The following is a 25,160-nucleotide window of genomic DNA, read 5'->3' on the forward strand; positions in this document are numbered from 1 at the left end:
ATAGGAGAGGAAGCTGGGGCAAAGGCAGGGAAATGAGCTCCAGGTGAGGCTGTGGTCTAAACCAACATGTGGTCACAGGGAACATTAACACTATGCACCGACACAGAACGCTCAGAGAAACATTCAGCTCCAAGTAACCCGCTGCACTTGCTCCTCGACGTTTCTGCAGCTGTTTGTTTCACCATATCTTGTCTGTTGAAGATGTACGACTACACCGTCTGGTTGGCTCTCAGATAGATGGAGCGCAGAGTATATATTTAGATACATTTCCTCTAATCTGCTATAATAGAGGTCCACATAAATGTTTGCAAATAGCATCGTCCTTCCCTAAACGCCCTAATTCCCTGTCCTCGATTCCTATAGACGGAACAATTACTAACACTGAGGCTGCTAATCCTAAACTGCTAAGACACTTTAGAGGTTTCACTCATTCACAGTCAAATGCCTCCCTCCAGTGTTCATGAAGAAAATTACACACTCATAGATGAGGATATTGTAGGGTATACGTGTATTTGGACGTTGGTCCTTGTTGATTTAAATAGAAAAAGGAAAAAAAAAATAGAACCATTCTATGAGGACATTTGAGTTTTTTTTCCCCCCATTTTATAACCATGACAGCCTGTTCTGTACACATAATCAAAAGACAGCATGAACCCATCACAGATCACCTCTTTCCAGACACCACATACATCATGTTAATATTCATTTAAAAAAAAAAAAAAAAACTATAATGTGGTTTAACACCATCAAAACAGCAAATTCCCCATAGTTTAAATTTAATCAGCTGCAGTGTTCTTGAGGTATGGACATCGCCTCTTCGATTTGATATTAAAATGACTCTTGTAATTACAAAGAGTAAAACCAGCACTGTAAGAACAATGTTTGATAATCATGCACACACCACATATACTTGCTCTCGCTCTCTCTCTCTCTTATATCAGAGCATACTGGTCACCATGAATTGACTAAGGCTACAGTTGGAGCAGAATGGTACCATATTACACCTATTTACATGTGTCGATCTAAAAGTGTAGCACAAACTGCACAGAACTCAACTGGTGGCACGAGACTCAAAGGAGGAGGATTTCTGCCACGTTTGTGCAAATATGCATTCATTACCACCGTCACCAATAAATCAATCAATTGGACTGTTTATGTCGGGAGGTTTTGATTTTCACAGACCAGTGCTTCCCAACTAGTATTGATTAAGTGTCTTGGAGTAGATTTGCGGAGCTCACGAGAATGTCACAGATCTTCTGGGCAGTGATTTGTGTTCTGGTTCGATACACACAGGCTCGATGTTTGCCTGGATAAGACAATTTCAATATCTCAAACTGGCCTTTAAAAATACTCGCGGCACGACATCGACAGGCTCCCTGGTGCTTCCAGCATTTGCAGGATTTTTTACTTTTAAAAGGGGGGCCACTGTTTTAACAGCCATTCAATATCGAGAACATATGGAAATTAATTGCCAGTAAAATGAATGCACCATGTCTCAAGACAGAATGAATTGTAGTGTATTTCTACATTATACTGTTTTACAGGTTATATCATTTCTCAGAAGCAGCACCAAGTCAGTGAACTTCACCGGTGTGTATTCTGGATATGAGAGTGTGCATTTGTGCATTTGACACATCATGGGAGCAAACCTCAACTCTTCAGCTTCAACACACAATGACTTAAATAATGCTTTAAAATCTCTAATTTTGTTTGTGGGCCACAAGGAAACCTTCTGCCAGCATATTTAACATACAAGTTATGTTGTTTAGGTATAACCTTTATAATGGACCATTTTGTTTTTGAGGCTTCCATAGTTTCAGTCTCATCCAAATACACACTGCAGCGTTTTTTCCCCCTTATTTGACACATGTAAAAGCTCCACTCGCACAATGGCTTGGTGTTGTCTAGTAAAAGGCTTACAAACATACATCAGAGACATGTTTAAAAGATTTTTGTCAATTGATTATATTACACATTCTTCACACAAAGTAAAGCAATGCTGTAGAAGTCCCTCACCAGGGCGTAATCAGCTGATGTGTGTGTTTTAACGGGAACAGAGACTCGAGAGTTCCACACAGTAGGCAAATCCGTGCTCAAACTGCTGCGGTGAGGGTTTTCTTTTCGTGAGTGTGTGTATAGTGTGCGTAAGGTCAGTAAAACACATTCATTAGTCTTAACCAGGTGCCAAGGCAAAGTCTGTCCTGAAAACTCACTGAGCAGGCAGGGAGAGGAGGAGGAGGGGGGAGGAAGTAAAACATAAAAGGAGAGAGGAAATGAGCATCGGAGGGAAGGAGCAAAATCAGAAAGGGCGACCGCAACTTTTCCAGTCACTTAAATGTTTCCAATTTCATAAAAACAGGAATTCAAAGAGTGTTGGCAGAGCATGCAAGAGGATAAATGTTCCATAACCAAGCAGTCTGAGACAGAGAAACACTGTCCTGCTGTCAGGAAAGAGAAAGGAAAAGCTGCTTTTCAGGAATTAAGAAAAACAACCCAATTTTCAGTTTGCATTTTTTTTAACTATACAATTGGGTTTTGAGTATATTTCACAGCTCAGAGTCATAAGGGTTTTAGATGACAGCAGCAGCGTACTATCCCAAGATGAAAATAATCCCTTTAAATCTCTATCTTTCTGCCAGTGACTGGGGCTGTATGTATATGCAAGGCATGTTTTGGCCACTGCAGAGAACACTGATTATATATTATTTCATATCTTTTACTTTGAAAAACTGAAGAATTTAACTCCCAAATTAAACTGCACACAAAAGGGCTACTATTAAAGCTGTAAGTCATCTTAAGACTCTTGTTTACAAAAAAAAAAGTTGCTTTTGAAGATTCAATTAACACCTTTTTTTAAAAATACCAAATGTAAAATTGCAGGTATCAAAACTGTTTCAAAGTGTTTATGTAGCATTTTGGAAGGAAATCCAAAAATTTTATGCTGCCCACTCAAGGTGTCAAATTCAGTTTAAATGCTGTTTAAGCCGCTTCAGTGCACAGTGCATTTCTGCCACTGCAATGTAGGTCACGAATTACTAACAAGCAGCATTAGTTTGAGAAGGACAAAATATTCAGAGCACACCTGCAAATAAATAATCCTTGCAGAAAGCCTGAAACTGGTGCATTGACTTCCACCACCATATGCTTTGGAGATCAGTCGCCTCTTTTCAAAGCCCCGTGTTACAGCAGTGACCAAGATTTCACTAAACAGGACAACTGAGAATAAGACACTTCATCGCCTTCATCATCCACATTTACACTAGATATTCCTTTCTGTTGAAGGACTGTCATTACTGTCATTACCTTCCCTCTTTGTCGACATTGTGACAGAGACGTACATATGTTTGTGTTGCATTGTGTGCTACTCTGTAAGTCACAGTGTGTTGAAAGAGACAAGAAATCGAGATAAGGACTATCAGAATCATTTAAAATAATACAGATGTACAAAGATTGAGGCCTCCTGGATTGTTGATATCCCCTTAAAAACTCCAACAACACACAGCTGGTTTCCTATGCAGGTACTAAATATTACAATGGATAGTTAAAGGATTATGATGTTTTAGGCAAAATCCCTTTTTTCTGACTTTCCCAGACTGAGACAAGATGTTTGATACCTTTTTCACCTCTGTACGTCCAGTAGTGCATTCATATGGGTGGCATTTCATGTTACCTTAGCTTAATGACTTGAAGTCTATGGCAGCCATTAGTCCTGCTCTGTCAAAGTGGTAAAAATTAATTACATAATGTATCATTACACAATGTACATGTCTTGGAAAAAAAAGAATAATTTTTGGAGAGGTTAGATGGTGGAACTGTAATTTCTGAAGACTGGCACACTTCTCTAAAATGACTCCTTTTTTAATTCCAAGACATGTACTGCAAATACATGATATAGTGTGTAAATAAGACGGCTTTGGAGTTAGTTATGCTAAGTTCACACAAAATGCTACCCAGAGAAACTGAACCAGTGGACGTATGGAGGTGAAAATGGTATCAAACATCTTGTCTCACTCTGGGTAAGTGAGAGAAAGGCTATTTTTTTCCCAAAATGTTGCAGTATTCCTTTAAATCAGATCCTAGTAGTGGTAGTAACGTAGCGGTACATGAGAAACTTGCATGTGCAAACATAAACTCAGAATCGGCATTTGAATTTTCGTCAAAATTTCTTAGCCAGGAGTCAAAGAACAGAGGAAAAGCAGAAAATGTCCAAAGCATCTAAAGTGCCAAGATCAAAACTTCAAACTGATTTCCTAACAGACTGGCTAGGCGCGCACAGAACACAGCTGACGTTAACAGAAATACACTTAAGAGACATGTGACCTCACGATTCCATGGACTGCTCCTTTGGGGTAATGATATAGTGTGTGTGTATGTGTGTGTTTGTGTGTGAGCGCACGCAGAGTCCGTTCCACTGAGTCCTTTCTCAGACATCACGCCGGTTAGTGTCGGCAAGTGTGTGTTTGTTCATGCATCTGCTCTGAGTGGCTATAATATAAACCGGGGCAAATAACAGAGGAAGGCAACAGGACGAGGGCGTCTGCTAGAACATGTTACAGTGAGGTTTGAACCTGTTAAAAATCCGTGTGTGAAACGTCAGGAACCATTCGTACAAGTTAGTCAGTCTGATGCAGTCTGATCCAGTGAGGTCCGGCTTGTAAGGTGGGGCAGTCTGATACAGTGGTAAAGCATTGGAAATAAAAACCAGCGGTCGTGCCCTGCCCTCTTCCCCCTCTCTCGGAGAGCAGAGACAGGCAGGGAGGCTGTGTGTGTGTGGGGTACAGTCGGCTTGCTGCTGTGTGTCCTCTGCCCCCCCGATCTAAAACAACTGGATCATGGATTCCCTTGACTTGCCCACGCCGATCCATTTGACTGAGGAAGCAGACAAGCACACAGGCACAAGTCAGTTATAGTGTCCAAACAAACACAAGTCTGGCAATGATCTCACTGCTTAACTTCATGGGTGCTTTGTGAGCAGGAATGTAGATTTCATATTTTTTCCCATTCCAGGACTGTAGTAATTTCTCATACATAACTGTCATTTTTTTTAACCTTTTCTGCTCAGATTCTTATGTATAAATAGAAGACACAGCTTCAGAGTTTATGCACATCTACAGTGAAGTATCGTGGCTGCACTATTACTAGTTCATGTGTGGGTACATGTATCTCAATTTTAGGATCCACAAATAGTAATCATAAAATGCCGGCATATAGAAACATTTTCTTTCATCTGGTTGCTCACTTTGAATAATCAAGCTGTTAATGTAACATAAAGAAAACTGGAGTAAAATAATTGTTGCCTTAATCATTAAGAATATTTTTGATTAACACTACTTCATACATAAAGCACAGTATCTTGCAAAATAGTTCAGATAATCATGATAACCATGTGTGAGTGTGCATTTACTCCGGACTGTATACGTGTGTGTCTTACCTGGCACCCCCACTTGCTCCTCGACGTAGCGGACATATTTCTGGGCATTCTCAGGCAGCTCCTCAAAGCTTCTGGCTGCTGAGGTGTCGCTGTTCCAGCCGGGCAGCGTCTCATACTGGACTTCCACACGCTGCAGCACCTCCTGATTGGCTAGCACAGGACAGGACGGTGGGAACAACACCACACCACTGGTTATCGAAAACATCCATCAAATTAAATACTGCTATAAGCCCTGCTTTGAAAGAACCCCCCACAAGCAAGCACTCACATGCACACCCACTCACCTGGAAAGTGAGGTATAGTTTGGTTATTGACTTTGTAGGCTACGCCCACTTTGATCTCTGGGAAAACATCGAGGATGTCGAGCTTGGTGAGAGCCAGGCTGAGGAGGGACATAAAGGACAAGAAGGTTAACACACACACAAGTAAAGAAAATGAAATGAATAAACACACACAGACATAATGTGCACACATAACTCACGCAGTGAAGCCATTAATCATGTGCGCGTATTTGATGAGCACCAGGTCCAGCCAACCACATCGCCTCTTCCTGCCCGTGGTCACTCCCACCTCCTTCCCCCGGGTCTGAAGCAGCTCTCCGATCTCCTGCAGACAACAAGTGCAGATAGGATGTGTATCTGAATTTTTTATGACACCAGCTGATACTAACTGCTGGAGTGGTTTCATTTCCAAACTCTTACACAGCTTACTATAATTCTACATGGCACAAGCAATGATCAAACTAACCAATCACAGAAAACAGCACAAGTAAGGCACTGGACCCACATCTACATTTCGCTTTCTGTCTCACTGAAATTATAAGATAGCCTGTTTATAATGTCTGTGTGCTGCATGTAGTGCACAGTATGGGTTGGTATGTGTAGTACTTAAAATAGGTTTGGGATTGTACATGTACTGAACAGACATCATAGACCGTAACTGGCTACAGATTTATCAGCCAGTGCAGGTCAAAGGTGCTGAAGCTGGATATTAGTGGCCATGTAACAAAACCTCCACTAAGTGGCGCTATCTGAAAACTCAGTATTTTCTGTGTACTGAACACATCAAGTTTATTATGTGGATGCTTTGATCATATTAACCAGAGGTTCTCAATCTGTTTGGCTCGTGACCCCTTAAAACAAACCAATGGCTACTCGTGGCCCCACTGCCACGGCCTGCATGTGCAGAGGGGTGAACAGTCAACGAGAGAATGACCACCTGTTCAGGTTCTTTCTTTGGCTTGATAAAATAGAAAAAATAGTAACATGAAAAAATAATCACAATAATTTTCTTATTAAGGGTTTTTTTTTTTTTGCTTTTGCTTACATCTTAATTGTCTTGCAACAACCAAATATCATCTCCCGACCGCCAGTTTGAGAACCACTGGTGTAAACAATAGATATATATAATCATACACAGTGATCATGAATGTGATTTGTGGATGCAAAGCGTTTTTCAATGTCCTTTATATTTTTATTATATTTAATGTAACAATATGACAGCTTAATTCACTGTAATGTTTTCACACATGAAGAAGTTATGTATGTGTGTGAGCTTACGTTGCTCTGCTCCGAGGGGAAGGCTCCGATGCCCACCCTGGTGGTGTATGCCTTGACGACTCCATAAACTTCGCCCACGTTCTGAGGCGGCATGCCAAGGCCTGTGCACACCCCGCCCACCGTACAGTTAGACGACGTCACAAACGGGTACGTCCCTGCAGAGGCACAGCGTTTGAAGACTCATGAGGCACTTCATATGAATTCATAAAGACTGGTTGAACAAACACATTTTGTGGGGTGATTTGTCCATTGATGCCAGAGGAGAGTGGCACGGGACAGCAACCCAAATTTCACGAGTGCAGTGCTTACTGCTGTCTGGAAAGAGAGACATGCAGTTGTTTTCTGTATTAAAGGATTATCATTCATACAGCATCTACAGCAGTGTGAGGGCTTTGGAAGGTGAGAGCTATGAAGTGTTTCTGGACAAGGCCCCATGTTGACAGTGAGGAGTGATTTGTTTTAGCACCTGTCCTAACTCATCTCATCTGGCTGGCTAGTCTGGCTTGGACTCGTCTCCTATCCTGACAAGGGCAGCTCAAACCCGTCTGTCCCTCCATCCGCTGGGCTCCAGCCAAAAGTCCACTCACTAGACATGGTTCAAGTAGTTTTGTACATACTAATCGGTCCAGCCACACCACGTCTTCTCAAATACATTCTTGTGGGTGAGCTTGCTTGGGGCTACCGGGCCTGTCAATAACTGGTAAAGTAAGAACTTCACCCACCTGTCACTTGTTCCAACATATCAAAACACTCAGTACAGCTGAAAGTAATTTTAACCTGGTCTGTTGATCTTCAAACCACATAGGCTCATTTGCCTCAGGGTGACAGCCACTTAGTAGTTTGACATGAACACAAATATCATCTCAGATATTTCAAAAATGTCTTGCTTCAGAAATCACCTGCTTTGCTTAACTTGTTTTGGGTGTGTTGTTTTTCCAACTGTGATAGGAGCAGCCAGATTGACTTTCCATCTCCAGCTATGTGAAACTACCCACAGAGCAGAGTGGCCGAGGAGTAGTTGCATAGACTGCTGTGTAGTCAAAAAGGCAAAGGTTTGATCCCTGCAACATTCAGTGTGTCCAACGGCAGCCAAGGGTCCTGTCCTATAACAAACTGAGGCCCTTCCTGCTTCCTTACTCCACGACACTGTGGATAAGAGCTTTTGGTAAATATGTAAAACAACGACAGCTAGGGTTTGGGCCTAATGGTTGAAAAGCTATGAAAAGCTGTCACAATGTTGCCTACCAGACACAGAGACAAGGTTGTTTGCTTATCAGCCCGTCACACACTGCGCCCTGAGTCGTGCTACTGCCAATGTTATTACAAGCGTGGTGTTATGATAATGGTGCAGTGTGGGACCTTGACTGTAATTTAATCTGCTCACTGCCGTCAGTGCTCTTCATAATGGTATGTCTACTATGATGTTACACTGACATAGTGTAATATCCAGGAGGCTTGAATAGTGAAACTGATACACCATTTAATAGAGCTATGAAGCTTAACATTATATATTCTGAATACCTTGGGACTGCTTTTCTGGATTTGAAAACATTTTTGTTTGTTTGTTTGTGTTTTTTTTTTTTTTTTTTTTTTTTTTACAAAGACATCCACAAACATACAGACATGAAATTAACCATGGCTGGCTGGTTAGCTACGGCAGGGTGCTTTTGTGCTCATGCACACTAAAGGTGTTATTCTGTGATTTTGACTGTGAGCGTGCACATCAAGCCTTCAGTAATGGTCAGTAAACTCACCATCTTCACTAGCCTGAGCTCCAAGCAGGCTTTTGTAAAGAGCATCACACAGCTTAAGTGTTTTCAACGCAACTTCACCAGGTCATTGTTGAAGGACTGTACAGCACTTGGTAATTAAAATGACATCAATTCTGGGAGTACATGTTAGCACATATAACCGTATTAACTGAAAAGCTATTTCGAGAATTACAGGTGTAAATGTGCAGGTCAGGTGTGCACTCACACGCCACACATCCTGAATTACTGACCAAAATCTATGTCCAGTAGCGCTGCGTTGGCCCCTTCTACCAGGATGTTCTTAGGGGGGCCGTGAAGAGCCTCATACATGTAATGCACCCCATCTCTCACCATGGGCTTGATCCTCTCCACATAGTCCTGAACACACAAACAAATATATATGCACATACATACCCAAAATATTACTGCCGAGAGAACAATTTGCTCAATCTTTGATTTTTTTTTTTTTTTTAATAAAAATTTTAATTCCATTACCTTTAATTTGACCAGCTCTCCGTCTATGTCAATCTCCAGAGTTGGGTACATGGCCTTGTACTGCTGGGCCAACACCTTATACCTGCAACGTGAAACATTTAACAATTGAAATTAATTTCAACTTAGTGTCTTCCAGGCTTGGCCAACATGAGTATGTTCCCATTTTCCCCATGCTTTAGAGATCCACATGTAAGACATACAGCAAAAAATGTTCTACCAGACAGTCACACTTGATATCTGTGATACTGTTCACTAATTTATAAAAAATAAAATTAAACAAAATCAATGGTCTTTCGCAAGCAAGGTAAATAAACTACTAAAATATGCACTTCATGTAAAACCTAAAAGTGATCATGTAAAACTGGAGCAGACCTTTCAGAGAACTGAGTGAAGTCCGACAGCAGGTCACATATCCTGAGGCCGCTTCGTGCCGCCTTGGCCGAGTACACTGGACCAATCCCCTTCTTTGTTGTTCCCAGGCTGGACAGGGCCGAAAGAGAGAAAGAATTAGTCATAACAAGTGACCTCAGTGTGTATCATGTCACCCTCCCAATTTCTCTTAAATTCTCCTAGCACTGTAGAACATCTGGGCATGACTTGTTAGATAATCCTGCCCATGGATGTGAATTAGATTGTGTGCTGAATCATTGTTTCTACCAAAATAATTACTAGCACCATTTTGGCACTGAAGTGTGACTTTCTGACATTATCACCCATCTTAAACACATTTGTAGGTGATAAAATTCTCCTCCAAGTGTTTGAAATTTGCAGGCTAAGTGAGGCTCCTCATTTATTTGATCAAGAGGAAGCACTGTTATTTAGAGAGGAATTTGCGAGCACAGTGACATGGGACAGCAGAACTCCCAGCAATCAGGTGAACAGTTTGTACTCGATTCAAAAAATATCATTAGGTCTACCTGCCATTTGTTACAATTAAAAATGAGAATTTAATTATTGGTTTGTCTATTCACTCAATGTTATGAGATGCATATTTAACAAAAACTGAAAAAGCAAAAGGAGCAGTGCATTGTACGGAACTGTGAGTGGGAGAGGTGAAATTTATTTGCATGCATTCATAGTATCACCATTAAATCTGCATTTACTTGGTAGGAAGCCTTACTATGAAAACAAAGCCTGCATGGTCAGGTAAAAACTCTTTGTTATGCATTAAATCTGTAGCTCTGGTGAATGCTGTAATGGATCATGGTGGAACTTTTACACTGTGAATCTCTCCTTTTTTAAGACCATGGACATAGTCATTAAAAAGATCCTGTTTTTAGTTTTTATTAAACAGATACACTTGGATGAGGTTCATCCAACAGGCTACAGTCTGATCTGATTCTGACCTCCAGAAGAGGAGCTAGTAAAACTGCCTGACAAGACTGGAAATCCACCAGCCTATAATATCAGTCTGCTGAAAGCTTATAATGACTGTGCCATTATGGCACCCTGGTAACGCACATGCATTCTCTCTCTCACACACACACACACTCTCTCTCCATTCTCATACACAGTAGCTGGCTGGTTGCTTGGGGCTTTGCGTGCTGAGCTTGTAACGACAACCCAGCTTTGAACGGGAAAGCCCTGGACTCTCTTGAGCTTATTATTCTGAATGCTCCACCCAAGCTTGGCTTAACATTCCTTGCATACATGGGTATGGTTCACTGTCTGGGCTAATGATGTGCTGGAACACAATTTTAAAAACATGGGAGTAGAAAAAAAAACTAGACTTGCTGTGGTACTGAACGATTTGCTGCATGAAATACTTGTCTCTGTAAAGACCCCCTTAAGTTTTATACTGCTCAACAGGCCCCTGCGCAGCCAAACCTGTTCAAAATTCCTCCCTGCTGCACTGCCTGTCTGTATTCTGACCTCTCCAAGGATGCCTCCAGGCAGTGTTGATATTATGTGCATGTGTGTGTGTCTGTGTGTGTGGGTGCAGAAAGATATTTCTGTGCAGTAAAGGTTATGTAGAGAGACTTGTGCAAATTAAGAGGCACGAAATGTAATTTTCTGTTCTGTCTTGGAGGTGTGTAATAAAAAAATGAATATTCATTTGCAGGGTAAGTGTTGACTTTTGTAATCTCATCTCTGAGACAAATCATTTGAACAGGGTGGAACGACTGCCCGTAGCTGAGTAAAAGCTGTGAGTGTAAACTAGCTACAAAAGGACTTCTGGGATCATTTAAAACAAATATAAACCTCTTAACTGTCTTATGCATTGTTTTGTACTCCTCCTTTTGTAGCTGTCAGCAGTTATTGTGCCATTATCAAAAGCACACAAGAATCCAGCGTGGGAAGTTGCAACAAAGTACAGGACCAGGTAGGTTCACGGTAAGGTAGAGCAATGAAGTGTTTGTTGTATTTTCAATTCACCTGAACGTCTCAGTGTAGTTAAGTGCAATCATGTGTGAACAATGATAATCTTTTTAATTCACAACATGCGCCCATGCCATCAACAACAAACCACAACAAAAGTGAAGATGGGAAAGTAGACAGCTCTAGAGATAACAAAAGAGAAATCATACATTGATGATCACTGAAAAAAATTGTAGCAACAGGGAAAGTGGAAAAGATTTGATTGACTTAAAGTTATTTCTCCGAGGCTGGACTGGACAAGCTCTTGTTTTAATTCCTCAAAATGGATAATCATGTCTTGTGGAAACAGTCTTGGCATGGCAACAAACAAGTACAGATTCTATACAAAGTTTGAAGCTTCACCCTAAAACACTGTATACCACACAATAATAATAATGAATTGAAGTACCATGCCATGCCATTGCTCCAGAACAATGTTTAATCATCTCCAAAAGCATTCAGCTATTTCTACAGGGAAGAGGATGGACCTAGCCAAACAAGCATAACATTTGTATTGGACTCCTTAAAGTCTGACAGAAGTTGGACTCAGAATTGATGGTCCAGACTATACACCAGTCAGTGGCACACCAACCAATGACAATTCATAAACAAGTCACACTATATTCTTTTATGCCGACGATGTGATTCTGTTCATCTATAACATGTTTCAGTATTTACTCAGTAGGCAACCCAACTATGAAAACATAGCCTGCAGTTGTTACAAACCCACCCACTTCCACATGCATGGTCATGTAAAGAGTCTTTCTTATGCACTGAATCTGTAGCCCTGATGAATGCTGTAATGGACCATGGTGGAACCTTTACACTGTCAATCTCTCCTTTCCTTTTATGACCAACACCGTGGACCGTTCTGACCTCCAGAAGAGGAGCTGGTAACATGTTTCACGTTACCAGATAAACTGGAATGTCTGCTTTAATGACACTGAATTCAACTAATCCTTTCCAACAAGTCCCAGTAATCACTACTATGGTTCAAGATGTACAGAATGATCTTGATAGATGGATAACAATCCTCCACTAAAAATAACCAGAGATGAATAGAGTTAAAAAAAGAGATAGCACCCTGACTGTTATCGTTGAAATGCATTTGTATACAAGTGCTCTCCACACAACATGATTATGACATTCTGCTTTGCAGCAGCCCGTCTTGTTGCCATGTTAACTGTAAAAATATCAAGAGGGTCCAGTCATAGAGATAGAGAAGTACATGCAGGTATGTTTTTACCTTAATTAATTTTGAGGTGTCCTGTTTGGGCTTATTTGGGTTTATAGTGTTGTTGTCTGTTGGATCTGTTGTAAATATCAAAGTTGTGCGGCTACACAATCTCTGAAAGTAGGACCAGCTGACCGTGTATCTCACACTGATGTGCCGCCATCTTTAGCATTTCAAACTTTCCTACTGTAAACTGGCGAAGTGTGCCAACTCTTTTATTAACTCTAACAATCTCTGGTACAACCATAAGTATCACTGATCAAAATTAAAAATCCTGTATAGGTTAAAGTTCTTGAAGATGAAAAAAAAAAAAAAAAAAAACACTCATATCTGCTTGAAAGACTCAAACCAGCTCAGTTTGGTTCATTTACTATACAATCAGTCATTGCATGGTAAAATCCATCTAACTGATATTTAATAATCACATATATTCAATGACTCGAGTCTAAAGAACATACAGTTACCTTTACTAAATGGCACAATACAGATATCCTGTCCATTACAGGACATACAGAAATAATACAATCTGTCAGGAACATCATTCATCTTTGTCTGAGCTCTGCCCCTTTTTTTTTTGAAAACTAAGTAAAGTTCTTCCATCCGATACAATATATGGCAGCAATGGTTTGTCTTCATAACTCAGAGTGAATTAAACTGGTAAGCAATATGGTATAACATTGCACAATCTTCTAGAAACCCGCTCTATCAGATGCAAATTTTTCTGATAGAATTATTTTTTTCCCCATTTAGTTGTCCAACATAAATTGTATTGCTTTTGTGTATTTGGGCTTGTATATTAGGCGATGTGTTAGATTAATACTGATGGATGTAAACAATGCAATTGACAAAATAATAAACTAGATCACAAAAATAAGACTTGAAGAACCTCTGTCAACACTACTACAATGATTTTTAAAGTTATGTGACCAATCTGTACAGTAGAAAGCAGAAAGTGCTGTGATTCTTTTGTTCACAGTCTGCTTCAGCCTTTCTGGACTGAAGGGTACACTGTGGGGTTTATCGTGAGAAAACAGACATTGGACTTCCCCAGTTTTCATACTTGGTGATGTCTCATGTGACTCAGAATTCACGGAAAGTGAGTCAACCAAAAACAGAAAACTGAGGATATGTTCTGTGGGTCCCATAAATAACCACTGGAGCCCAATGCTTACATTTCAGAAAAGCAGAATGGCATCTAGGACAATGGGTCTAAGTCTGAGACCTGGGTCTAGACTACAACAAACTTAATACAAAGAATCACATGGATGAGAAGCTGTGGTCCGATCCTACAGCTAAACTCATGTTTGTGAACACGGTGTCTTGTGTTGCATCCATTTTGTAGTAACTGGTTTCTTACTTCTTGCCTGCTTGCTCTTGTCTCTGCTGCTCCTGAACGCCATCAACCGCTTGGTGGAAGTCAAACACTGTGGAGGAGGCAGAGAGGGGACACACACTCACACACCTCAGAGAAAGCAGGGCACACGCAACCACACTCATCTACACGTGCACACGTTCAAACACACACACACAGAAAGTGTCCGAGAGGGGACCTGGCGGGACCTACCGATATGCGCTCTGTCTGAGATGATCAACCTTTTGTCCCAGTCCTTCAGACCTAAACACACAAATTCACTGAGTGTCTGTGAGCTTTATTCTCTCCTTGGCCAATAGTTAAAAAAAAAAAAAAAAAAATTATACGTCACCTACCTTTTCCTTTGCGTTCATTCTTCTCTGCCTCTTCAAACAGGCCAGGAAGATGGATTACTACGCCATTGCCTGAGTTGAGAATATACATGTTTACAGCCTTTGATATTACAGAACCACAGTAAACAGAGTCACTTGTACATTAGGCAGAAACTATGTTATGATTAATTCATGCTGAAGGTGCTCTTTGGCCTTCAGGGGGCACAGTATCACTTTAAATCATATATGATTCAGATTGTCCCACTGCATGGAAAATCATGTCGGTTTGATAAGCAAAACAGGATGTTTGTGTGTGCGTGTGTGTTTCTGACCCCCTCCCCTCCCCAAACTCGGGGGAGAGTCATGTTTTCCATGACTGATGCAAGTATGGAAAACTCAAGTTCATTCTGCTAACGAGAGCCACATATATGAGAGATTTCCATGTGTTAGGGCTGGCCCAACCAATTCCTGTTCACAAGAGTATTCAAACAGATGGCCTTAATTAACTCTTCAACTGGATAGTGCTAACTCGGGCAGGGTCAGGGTTAAAAGTGCAAACAGAGGCTTTTTTTCCTCCAATTATGCTGTAGGAGTAAATACTAACGTGAGCAATACAGATACTGTATATCACACTACAAGCACATCAAGAACAAGGAAGATGTGAAAAAACAAATTTGTGCTCTAGTGCTGCAGGGTTTGAATGTACTGCAGCACATGGAGGAGAGCAAGCATGGAATAATAATCAAAAACATGTCTCCATTCTGTAAAAGCAAAGGCATCTTGAAGTGATTAGTATGGACTGAAGTTTTGCTCGTCCTCTCTGTTCTCTAGACAAAGGCACAATCTGAAAAAAAGATTTCAGTAAGGGCACTTGAATGATTTAGAGAGTGGATTTTTCACTCTGCTGCCAACTGTGATTGAAACTAATGGGGAATGCTAAGAATGCTAGCATGTGCTTTCTCATTGGCACCAAGGAGAATTTTTTTTTCCTGCATAAGATGACAGACAAGGTTACGATAACAGTGGACAGATCCACTGTTTTGTAGCCTTTGCATATGAACACATATATAGAAAAAACATTTTGAACCCTAAACTGGGGTGGAACTTGGGACAACTGACCTACAGCTTGATCAAAACTGAATCACCTATCCCTGATTGTAATCAGAGGTGACATTGTTCATGACTTGCGGGCTACCTGAGTGACTCATTGCCCGGCTGACTGACTGAGATTATGTAACACTGTTTAAAAAAAAAAAAAAAGGAGAGGAGTGTACATCTTTTGCAGACTGCTCCACATCTGGAAATCAATATCTCGATAAATGATTCATCCAGAAAAACACCATCAAGAGAGACAAGCTGAAGCTCTATTTTTCCACTGTGGTCTCTCTCAATGCCATTTTATCTTCATGAGTATTAAAGGGTAGTAATGAAAACACAATGTCACACATGACCGATTAGCTGCTGCCCTCTTATTAACACCTTCAGCCACACAGTGAACCCACACCTGTGATCCCCAAACACCAGGAAAGGAAACTGAGGCCACACCTGCTGGAGAAGACAACACAAACACCTAAACTCATTCCCTCTATAGCCTATTTCAGTATGTGGCCCTGCACAGCTCGATGGGTGCAGCATGGCATCATCACTGCAGGAGTCAGGGGTGCTTATGCCAAAAATGACAGATTCATGGTGCTTGACAGTGCATTTGATATAAGCTTTCACTAAATATTGTATGTCACGAGGTTGTTTAGGCTGTGATCAAACAGCATTTTTTCCCCCAGCTGCCAACACCTATATTTACACAGAGTCCTATGGGATGCAGCCATTAAACACCCAGAAAGTAGATGCTCTTACAAAGACACCCAAAAGGTCAAACAAAGTTCAACTTCTCATTCAAATTCACCAAACACTTTTTTATCAACCAAATTCAGTATAAAACTCCAGCATGGTTTCAATGTGTCAACCACAATTTTAATTTCATTATACAACCTGTTCTATAATGACCAATAAACTTCTTGTATCCTTGTACAATGTCACCCCCCCTTTTATTATGTCAGCTCAAAGGGCCATGAAACACTCTTGGCGCTGCTGTTTTCATTCAGAACAAGAAAGTGGCAGCTGAAAAACATAATAAAATAAAACAAAAGACCACTGTGTGTTAACACAGGGTTACACTGGCTCTGGGGTACTGCATGGTGCCTGTTCCTGGGGTAAATGGTTGCAATTTCCAATGAGGCCCGTCCCTCCTTATACAGGCCACATATATCCCACCATGCAGCAAGCATCTCTGGATGACAGGGGCAAAATGGCTTTAATGTGCCATATATCAAAAAGGGAAAAGTGGAGACCAAATTGCATATTGGCAGCTTATATGGCTATATATGTTAAGTGGAGATGTGTGGAGGCTGAGGAGCCAACGAGAGCAAGAGAAAGAGAGTGAGTGCAAACTTATGAGGCAAAGGCACCATTAGCTAATGAAGTTACTGCGGCTGAGTGGATCTGACGTAGGCTGCAGACTGGCTCTGATTCAGGTTGATCACTCTTACTGTAGCAGCCACAAAATGAAGTCTGTCCCGCTGGCAGCAACAAGGGCCAAACTAAAAGTAGTCATGACTGATCAATCAAGAAAATAGCTTGGCCAGAGGAATGAGGTGTGTATGGATTAATGTGCTCAGGAGTGGCTGGGTGTGTTTCAGTTTGCATGCGTATCTGACTCACTGAAGATCGTCAGATGTGTACGTGCTACAATGTAAATGTGAGAGAGTGTGTGCGTGTGTATTACACACCGATGAAGGCGGTGACCTTGGGATTGATGATGCCGCTGGGAGGAGGTGAAAGTCATACTCCACCGAATCAACCACCACTGTGGTCCCGCATTGTTACGCCCCTGCGGAGAGAGACAGTGACAGAGGAGAGAACAGAAATGGAGAGATATGAATTTAATGGAGGCTCCGGGACATTGTTTACAGGAGTTGGAAAGCAGGCAGAATAGTTCAGCGGGCAGCAACAAGCAGCACACACAGACCGAGGCCTGCTGGTGTGTACTGCTCTCCACAGTTGCTTAGAAACTCCTGAGAATCTAAACTCAAACACGGTGTCTTACATATAAACCTAAATCATGAACGGCATTGTCTTCCATTCTTATGGAGATCAAACTTGTGAAGATTTTGTGCTTAAAACACCCAATTAAAAATGACGAACTTGAGAAATGTTGTCTGTTGTTATTATGCAAGTATTTTGCCTTAGTTATGAGTTCAAACTGGGAAAGTTCAGTGAAAGTTAATATACTTATTCATTCAGCCAAACAACTTCACATTCTGGAGGACATGTAGTTAAAGCAATGATGTACTGTTTTACAGCTCATCAAAAAGTACACCTGCATTTTCATGCACAATGATAAAATCAAGGTGAAAATGTTTGTCCCACATTGTTAGTTGGCTGGTTAGTACAAACTGTTTCAAGCAGGGTTGAGCAGCTCATATCAGATGACATATGGATGGGCTAAGGAAAAAAATGACCTGCCAAAACAATTATATACATAAAAGAAATCTGACAGTGTATTTGTGTATACAATCATTTACTGTGTTGACTACACACTCGCTAAAGTGGATCAAGAGTGTGACCCTGCATATTTTGATATGAATCCTCTTAGGTTATTTAATCATCCAAGTAGGAAACTAACCAGAAGCCAAAGTTTGCAGAGGTTGATATGCTATCTCTTTTTATGGAGCTGTGTGACAGGTGGCCAGTCATCAGCTTGATAGCACAAAGCCATTGTTTTCCTTTGATTAGGTTTCATCACAGTTTGAGCAGGAACAATGTTTGAAAATGGGGCAAAGACCAAAGAGTGTACATAACCACCAGCACTGATGTATGCTAATATGTTTAAAAATTTGGTGGGTATTTTTACTGCCTTATTTGGCAAAGGCAAAGTTGCCTGGCTGAAGACATAGAGAGCCTAGACAGAGAACATGGAGTGCTAGGAGAGGAACATCACAACCTGACCTGCTTCACTGCTCAATGTTAAACATGCAGAGAAGTCATGCTCTGCAATGGAGGCGAGAGAGAATCAAAGATGGTTAGACAGTGGGACAGAAAAATGAATTCAGATATTAAGAGGAAAAGAAGGGTGAGAGGAGAGAATGAATAATTAGCCAAAATCAGGAAAGGAGAATGGAAGAGGGAAAGAAAGCATTTGGAGGAAAAAGAAAGGAAGTAGTGGAAAAGCAGGGGCTGCAGTGGAAACATTTCCTCACAATCTGAGGAAATGCCAGAGTCGGATGGGAAATGAACACCAGCCACAGGCCAAATAATGGCAAAAATTGTCTTGTCTATCCTTTCTGCCATTATACCAGATAACCAGCCATTATTTGGAGATCCTCTTCTATTCTTAAAATCGAAGTGGGCCGGCAAAATAATGAGCGGAAGGTGAATTTCACGATGTACCAGTCACTGTGACCCATGGACTTTTTTTCCTCTTATTTTCTAACCTGATAAGGCAGCTGTGGCTCTGTTCATTTCTTCCCAGTCCACATGTTCAGTGTTCACCACCCCAGGTCACAATTCAGCTTAGCTCATCCTGTGACCAGGACGGTTCCTCATGCTGCAGCCTGAGGATATAAATCAAGCCGTGTGTGCGCGCATGTGCTGTGTAGAGTTATTCCTGGCCATGGCAGCAGCCTGGAGGTGGAGAGGATGGGGCAACAGACTGCCTCTCCTTTTTTAGATACTTTACAATGTGCCCCCTCCACACCCCCAGGACCTACCCCCAAACCTCCTGCAAACCCTATGACCAGTCCCTCATACCTATCACGGGATAGCTCTGTATTAGATAGGGGGATCATGTGCTGCTGTGGTGTGTGAACAGCTATGGCAAGATTTTACAGGTAGTCTGTACACTTTGTGTGGTAAGCTCAGCTGGTAAGGCTGTTATGATTCCACAGTTTCACCAGAAAATAGCACACCCTTAACTCAGTGTTTTGCTTTTTTATAGAAACAATGGATGGAAGAATTCACCAAGCACATTTTTTTTTTTCTGAAAAAGTATCTGAATAACAAGCTAATAATCAAGTCTCTTCTGGAAGCAGGGTCAATCATTTCTGCTAAGCAGGTCTAGCTACACCTGACATTAAAGCTCATTCACCTTTTCCAAATCTTATAAAGGCACTGTACACACAACCTGTATTTACCACGCTGCCCAGTGAAAGGTCAGGTAACAAACAATAGGCGGGGCTCCTCCCTATGATTGTCCAGCAAAACCTTGGTTTCAACAAACTTCTCTATGGCAACCCAGTGTGTCAAACAACACCATTATAAACCCAGGTAAAATATTTAACCAATAAAATAAGGCGTTGTGAGGTAAAAGGTGCCTCAACCTCCCAACCATACATCACTCTGCCATAGAGCCAGAGGGGATAAACAGGTTTTCCAAAGGGTATTTCTGCTGTTATGCAATATAACAGGTATATTTCCCATGTAGACGTTGACATGTAGGAAGTCATTTGAGGTACTTCCAAATTCAAATATTCAAATATAAAAGTTATTTTTTTGAGAAATCCTCTTGAGAAATTTCACAAGTCTGTACATTTAATCCCAAGTACTTTTTTTTATTTCTAGTTGTGCATATAGGAATTTGTCATACACAGTCAAAACAGCAACCTGCAATGGGTACTTACAAGTTATTTTCCTAACTAAGAGTGAGAGGTGGTGAAAGGTGTGTTGATGATTTCATTCAAAATCTGCTCCAGCAAAAATACCTGCGTACCCTGCCCACCTCTGCATGGTGATGAAGTAGAGAATGTCAAACTCTTAAGGGCCTTATCCCAAGCACCTGCCTCAGGCTATTCAAGCGAGTTTGACATGATCTTGCTGAGCTGTATAGATGAGGCAACAAATCATACAGGGAAGGATATAGTAATGTATACAGGAAGTCGAGACACTGCGAGGGGTAGCAGCCTGGGATACTGTAGGTTTGGGGTAGCATTTCAGGGCCTCTCCAGCCATAGAGGTGCTGACAGACGACATGGGGGACTTGGAAAAGGGCACGGCATGGCAGGTGGCTGGGAACTTAGCTAAGCACACAAGCGAACAGGGGTTAAAATTATGGTTTAAAAGCCAGAGGCTGGCGTTTAGGGAATGGTGTAGAGGGCAAAGAGCATTTACATGAGCATCGGTGGTCAAGAGTTAGGTGAAGATGGTGTGAAACTTGATATGAAGGATGTTAAGTATCAGGAGGCTAATGAGCAATTATCTGCTCTGTTTAGTACACCAGAGAAGCAGCTAACATGTTCTCGCTGCCTACCTGATCACACCCGACCCCACCCCTCCTTTTTCCCCCTGTACCCCCATGGCACCTTCAAAGGCTTTTGAGGTGCAAACTGTAAGGTACACCGCACAGGACTGCTGGCAAAGCCCGTTTTATAAAAAGATGAACCCTATCTACTCCAACGACACACGCTCTTATCACTCACTCACACAAGCACATGCCAAGCCCCACCTTACCCTAACACACACACACACACACACACACACAAACACATATCATGATGTATAGGGTGGATGCTGTGCAACAACATTGCCAGTAAGTGGTTTATTTTTACATGCCTCCAACCTTGGCAGGGCTTGCAGGAACAAAGAAGCTCCTTGGCTGAAGAGAGTCCTGGCTATCATGTCAATCTGTTATCAATACGAGGTGCTCGGTAAAATATAACACTGTCCAGGCGGGAAGAGGAACTGCTAGAGCCACAAAGTTGCAAGGGATTTCAAGTTTAACCCAGCCAACAGGAAACCAAAGCCAAACTGCACGTTGTTTCTCAAAAGTACTTTGTTTGCCCAGATACTATTTATCCTGTTACTACCAAACAGACATTGCATAAGATACTTTAATTTTCATGTTTACTCAGTGTTGATAAATTGAGTACATTTGTTTTATTGCTGCCTGCTCCACACTGACAGTTACACATATTGACTTGGTTTACCACTTTACAGCCTAGAGCTGTCCCTGTACAACCAGTCTTCCTCCATTATTATCCAAACAGCGGACATGGTTTACGTATTTTTCCTAGAAGGCAGCACCACAGAGGCTTTGAGAGATGGACTCCATCAATCTGCTATTCTCTCTCCTCTAAAGAAGTGGTTTTCAAATAGGAGTCTGGGGACCCCCAGGGGTCACTGACAGGCTTACAGGGGGTCCCCAATGGAATTACAGATTTATTTAACTTTTAGGACATTTCTGGAAGCTGTGTGATACATTATACATTTTCTGGAACTGTATAACAGGGATATGCACTTTGATTTGTTATGGAATTTATTGTGAACCTTGTTTGATTATAACTTGGCTGTACAAACTCCAAAGTTCTCCAAAGCTTACAATATTAAAAAAAAAAAATCAGCTGAGATGTCTTAGGACAAAATACTCTTAAATGGGGATCCGTGGACTATTATGCCTATAGTTTGGGGGGCGTGGCATAAGAAAGTTTGGAAACCCCAATTTGCAATTTGTGTTTGAAAGAGTTACAGCAACAGAGCAATACTACTAATTTAACCAGGCATGTGAAGAAGCACCACTTGAAGCAGCGCAAATTCTCACAGACCAGCCCACTGCTGAAAATGTGGCTTTGGCAGTTTAACAGAGCAAATAGCACAACTCAGACTGCATTCTTGCTACTGTACAACAAGGTGTGTCAACGCCTCGAAGCTGTTTGAAAGATGTGACCACAATTAGTGGTGTTACAGGCTACTTTCACTCAGCAACTGACTGAACTTTTTGCCTTGACGGTTCACATTTATTTTTAGATCTCATATTATTGTGAACACATCTCTATCATGACCCCACATTCACACAAGCATGCTGCTGAGAAGCAAAAAATGTCATCTGCACCACAATCAATCATCACAATTAATTAAACAGTGGTCAAGCATTCATTTCTTGAATTGTTTGCTGTGGTAAAAGTGGTGTGGTGGCTGTTCAGGCCGAGGTCAGCAAGGCAGAAAAGAGCCAGTCTTCCTATGTATCTATTATATTAGTATCCTCCTGTCTCCCTGTCATTGTTCCTGTGATCCTGCATGTTTTATTTTGTACACCACTGTTTACAATCAATGAATAATCAATGAATAATGTTGCTCTGAATGCAATGTGAACATGCTCAGTGGGAACAAAACAAATGAGTTCTGATCTGAGCGTTCACACAGTCAGCAGGAATCAGATACGAATCTGATTTAAGCATGCATGTGAAAGTGGCCCAAATCAGAAACGAAACTGTCGGATTCAGTTTGTTTTCAGCTGTTCACACACTGGCATAAAAACCTGCTTTACCTCGTAGAGTGCAGTGTTGAAAAGTAAACACTTCCAATGAAAATGAGAGTGTCTAGTGTCTAGTAGTGGACGCTGGGCTATGGGCTTTGCTTCACAGTCTTCGTCATGAGTGGAGAAACTGCTAGTCTACAGGCAAGCCCTGATTTAAAAAAACAGCTTCAGATGCCATGTGTACATTTTTAAGATTAGTAACTACTCTACAATTTAAAAATACAACTACAACATGCCACTATACTAGAGGTACAGTACAGATCAAATTGTCAAGTCCACTTCTGCTCTCTGACAAAAAGTTAAAAACTAGATGAACGCACAAACCGTATGCATCTGTATGAGGAAGCAGACAAGAAGGGAAGCTGATAATTCTGTCCACAGGAAACCTCTCTGTGCAACTTTACCCCTCAACACGCCCCTCTTGTCTTTATGCAACTTCACTTTGGCCAGAGCAGTGATTGCCCCTCTGAATTACATTGATTTGAATTAATTGGTCGTTTTTGATTTTTTGCAGAGTCTATTTGGGGCCGACCCCTCCCACACAGTGTGCACTGAAACGATAAGGTGATGCATGCATGGGTCCCCTCTGGGCAGCCCGGCCCAGCTTGCAGCAGCAGGGGAGTTTTTGGCTGGCTACTTGTGAACACACAGGAATCTGAGTGTGCAGGTCACCAGCTGATCGAGTTAATCTTCTCACATTCAGCATGTTATTCAGCTGAAACAAAACCGAAACCTGCTGCACCCTGGTCGAAATATTACTGCTAGGGAGCTAGGCTTTCCTGGACTCCCAGCAGCCTGGATAAAGCCAATTATGAGGCGGTGCACACTCGGTCACTCCAGCCACCCAAGGTGCCTTCACCGAGCGCACAGCAGCAGCTACAGGATATCACACTGTGTACATGACAGGAGACAGTTCACCACAGCTTTAGGTGTCTGGGGAGCTAAGCAGCTAGCAAGAATTCAAGGTGACATTAGCAAGATAGTGAGAGCAACACACTGGCTGGCACTGAAAATGGTTAGCAAGTTGGCGTTAGCTCGCTGGAAATGCTAACTTTAGCTCGCAGCTGCCCACCAAACTGTGAGAGGCGACATTTAGCTAGCAGACTACCAGGTGGGCTTGCGGACGCAGCGCCAATGAATGCAGCATGGGCTAACCAACCTGACATCTGCACACGATATCCGCGTCTTGTGCCAGCAGGTCCACAACTTTGCCCTTTCCCTCGTCGCCCCACTGCGCCCCCAGCACCACTGCCACCCTGTTGCCCACGGCCGGCCTCGGTCCGTGCCTCGCTGAGCTGCCGTTCGCGGCCCCGGCGGCTTCCTGACTCCCACTTTCCGACATGTCTTCTGAGTGTGTGTGTGCGTGTGTGTGTGTGTATGTGTGTGTATGTGTGTCTGCACCTACCTGACTTGTGCTCTCTCTGCCACTGGGCTGTGCTGCGCCCAAGATAGTATAGAGGGAGGAAGATGGTGTCTGTGAAAGCGGAAATGCGTAGCGGGGGCAGAAAGTCATCTCGCAGGTGAGTGCAACTTTGAGATTAGCGAAAAAGATCAGCCAATTAATCAATCAGTCATTGATAAAGAACGTATCCGTATCTATAGCCTACATCCCTTGCAACAGAGAGAGATTGTGTTGTATTTAGATACATACAAGAGAAAACGGCGTCCAATTGAAGATAACTATCATGAGACCATCAGTCACCTGTGTGTGATCATTTGCTCTGATCTCTGTACATAGACTCTCTTACTGTACATACTGAATCTTTAAATACATTCACTGAAAAATATTGCAGTGTTTGTACAGTTCCCGCTTATTTGTATTTATGTATTTTTTTAATTGCAAGTCTCAATTGTTCTACTTTTTCCATTTTAGTTTAGTTTAGTTTAGTTTTTTTTTTTTTTTTTTTACTTATCTGTGTATATCTGTTGCCATTTATGTAATTCTAACAGCAATTCCACGCTTTAATGAACACTTTTCGCTGTTTTTATAGTCTTGCCCTAACCCTAACCTAACTCTAAACTCAGACCTCAACTCTAAACTGGGCTTAATACTGGCACAGGGGACAGGAGGTAGCTGCTATAGTTTGTTGCTCTTGGGAAAATGTGGAGAGGACAGGTTTAGTTGAGAGATTAGATGTAAGCTACAGATAGCAGAATATCAGTGTCTTAAAAAGTAAAACAGCCGTCTTCATTTCACACGTGTTATAATATTTTGTCATGTTGCAGGCTGTGAGAGGTGGATGCCTCTCCTCCACACGTTCCCTTTCAGCAGACAGGGATTCATCTTGCCTCTTTACTATCTTTGGTTTTACACAGTCGCGTACGGACGCGCCCACTGTTGTGG

At 41.8% G+C, this 25,160-nt stretch overlaps 1 protein-coding gene across 1 annotated transcript; it reads right to left on the bottom strand.

Moving 5' to 3' along the window:
* Positions 1-1,859: 1,859 nt before the first annotated feature.
* Positions 1,860-24,162, bottom strand: adss2 (adenylosuccinate synthase 2). Its single transcript, XM_030071016.1, is given in 15 exon segments — positions 1,860-4,869; positions 5,432-5,581; positions 5,716-5,813; positions 5,913-6,037; positions 6,991-7,145; positions 8,993-9,119; positions 9,237-9,318; positions 9,609-9,716; positions 14,186-14,252; positions 14,393-14,443; positions 14,536-14,604; positions 17,298-17,339; positions 17,342-17,380; positions 17,383-17,398; positions 23,976-24,162. Coding segments are annotated over 15 exon segments (1,365 nt in total). The 5' UTR covers positions 24,159-24,162; the 3' UTR covers positions 1,860-4,816.
* Positions 24,163-25,160: the final 998 nt, after the last annotated feature.

This window comes from Myripristis murdjan, chromosome 15 (genome assembly GCF_902150065.1).
Source record: "Myripristis murdjan chromosome 15, fMyrMur1.1, whole genome shotgun sequence".
In the NCBI taxonomy this organism is placed as follows: Eukaryota; Metazoa; Chordata; class Actinopteri; order Holocentriformes; family Holocentridae; genus Myripristis; species Myripristis murdjan.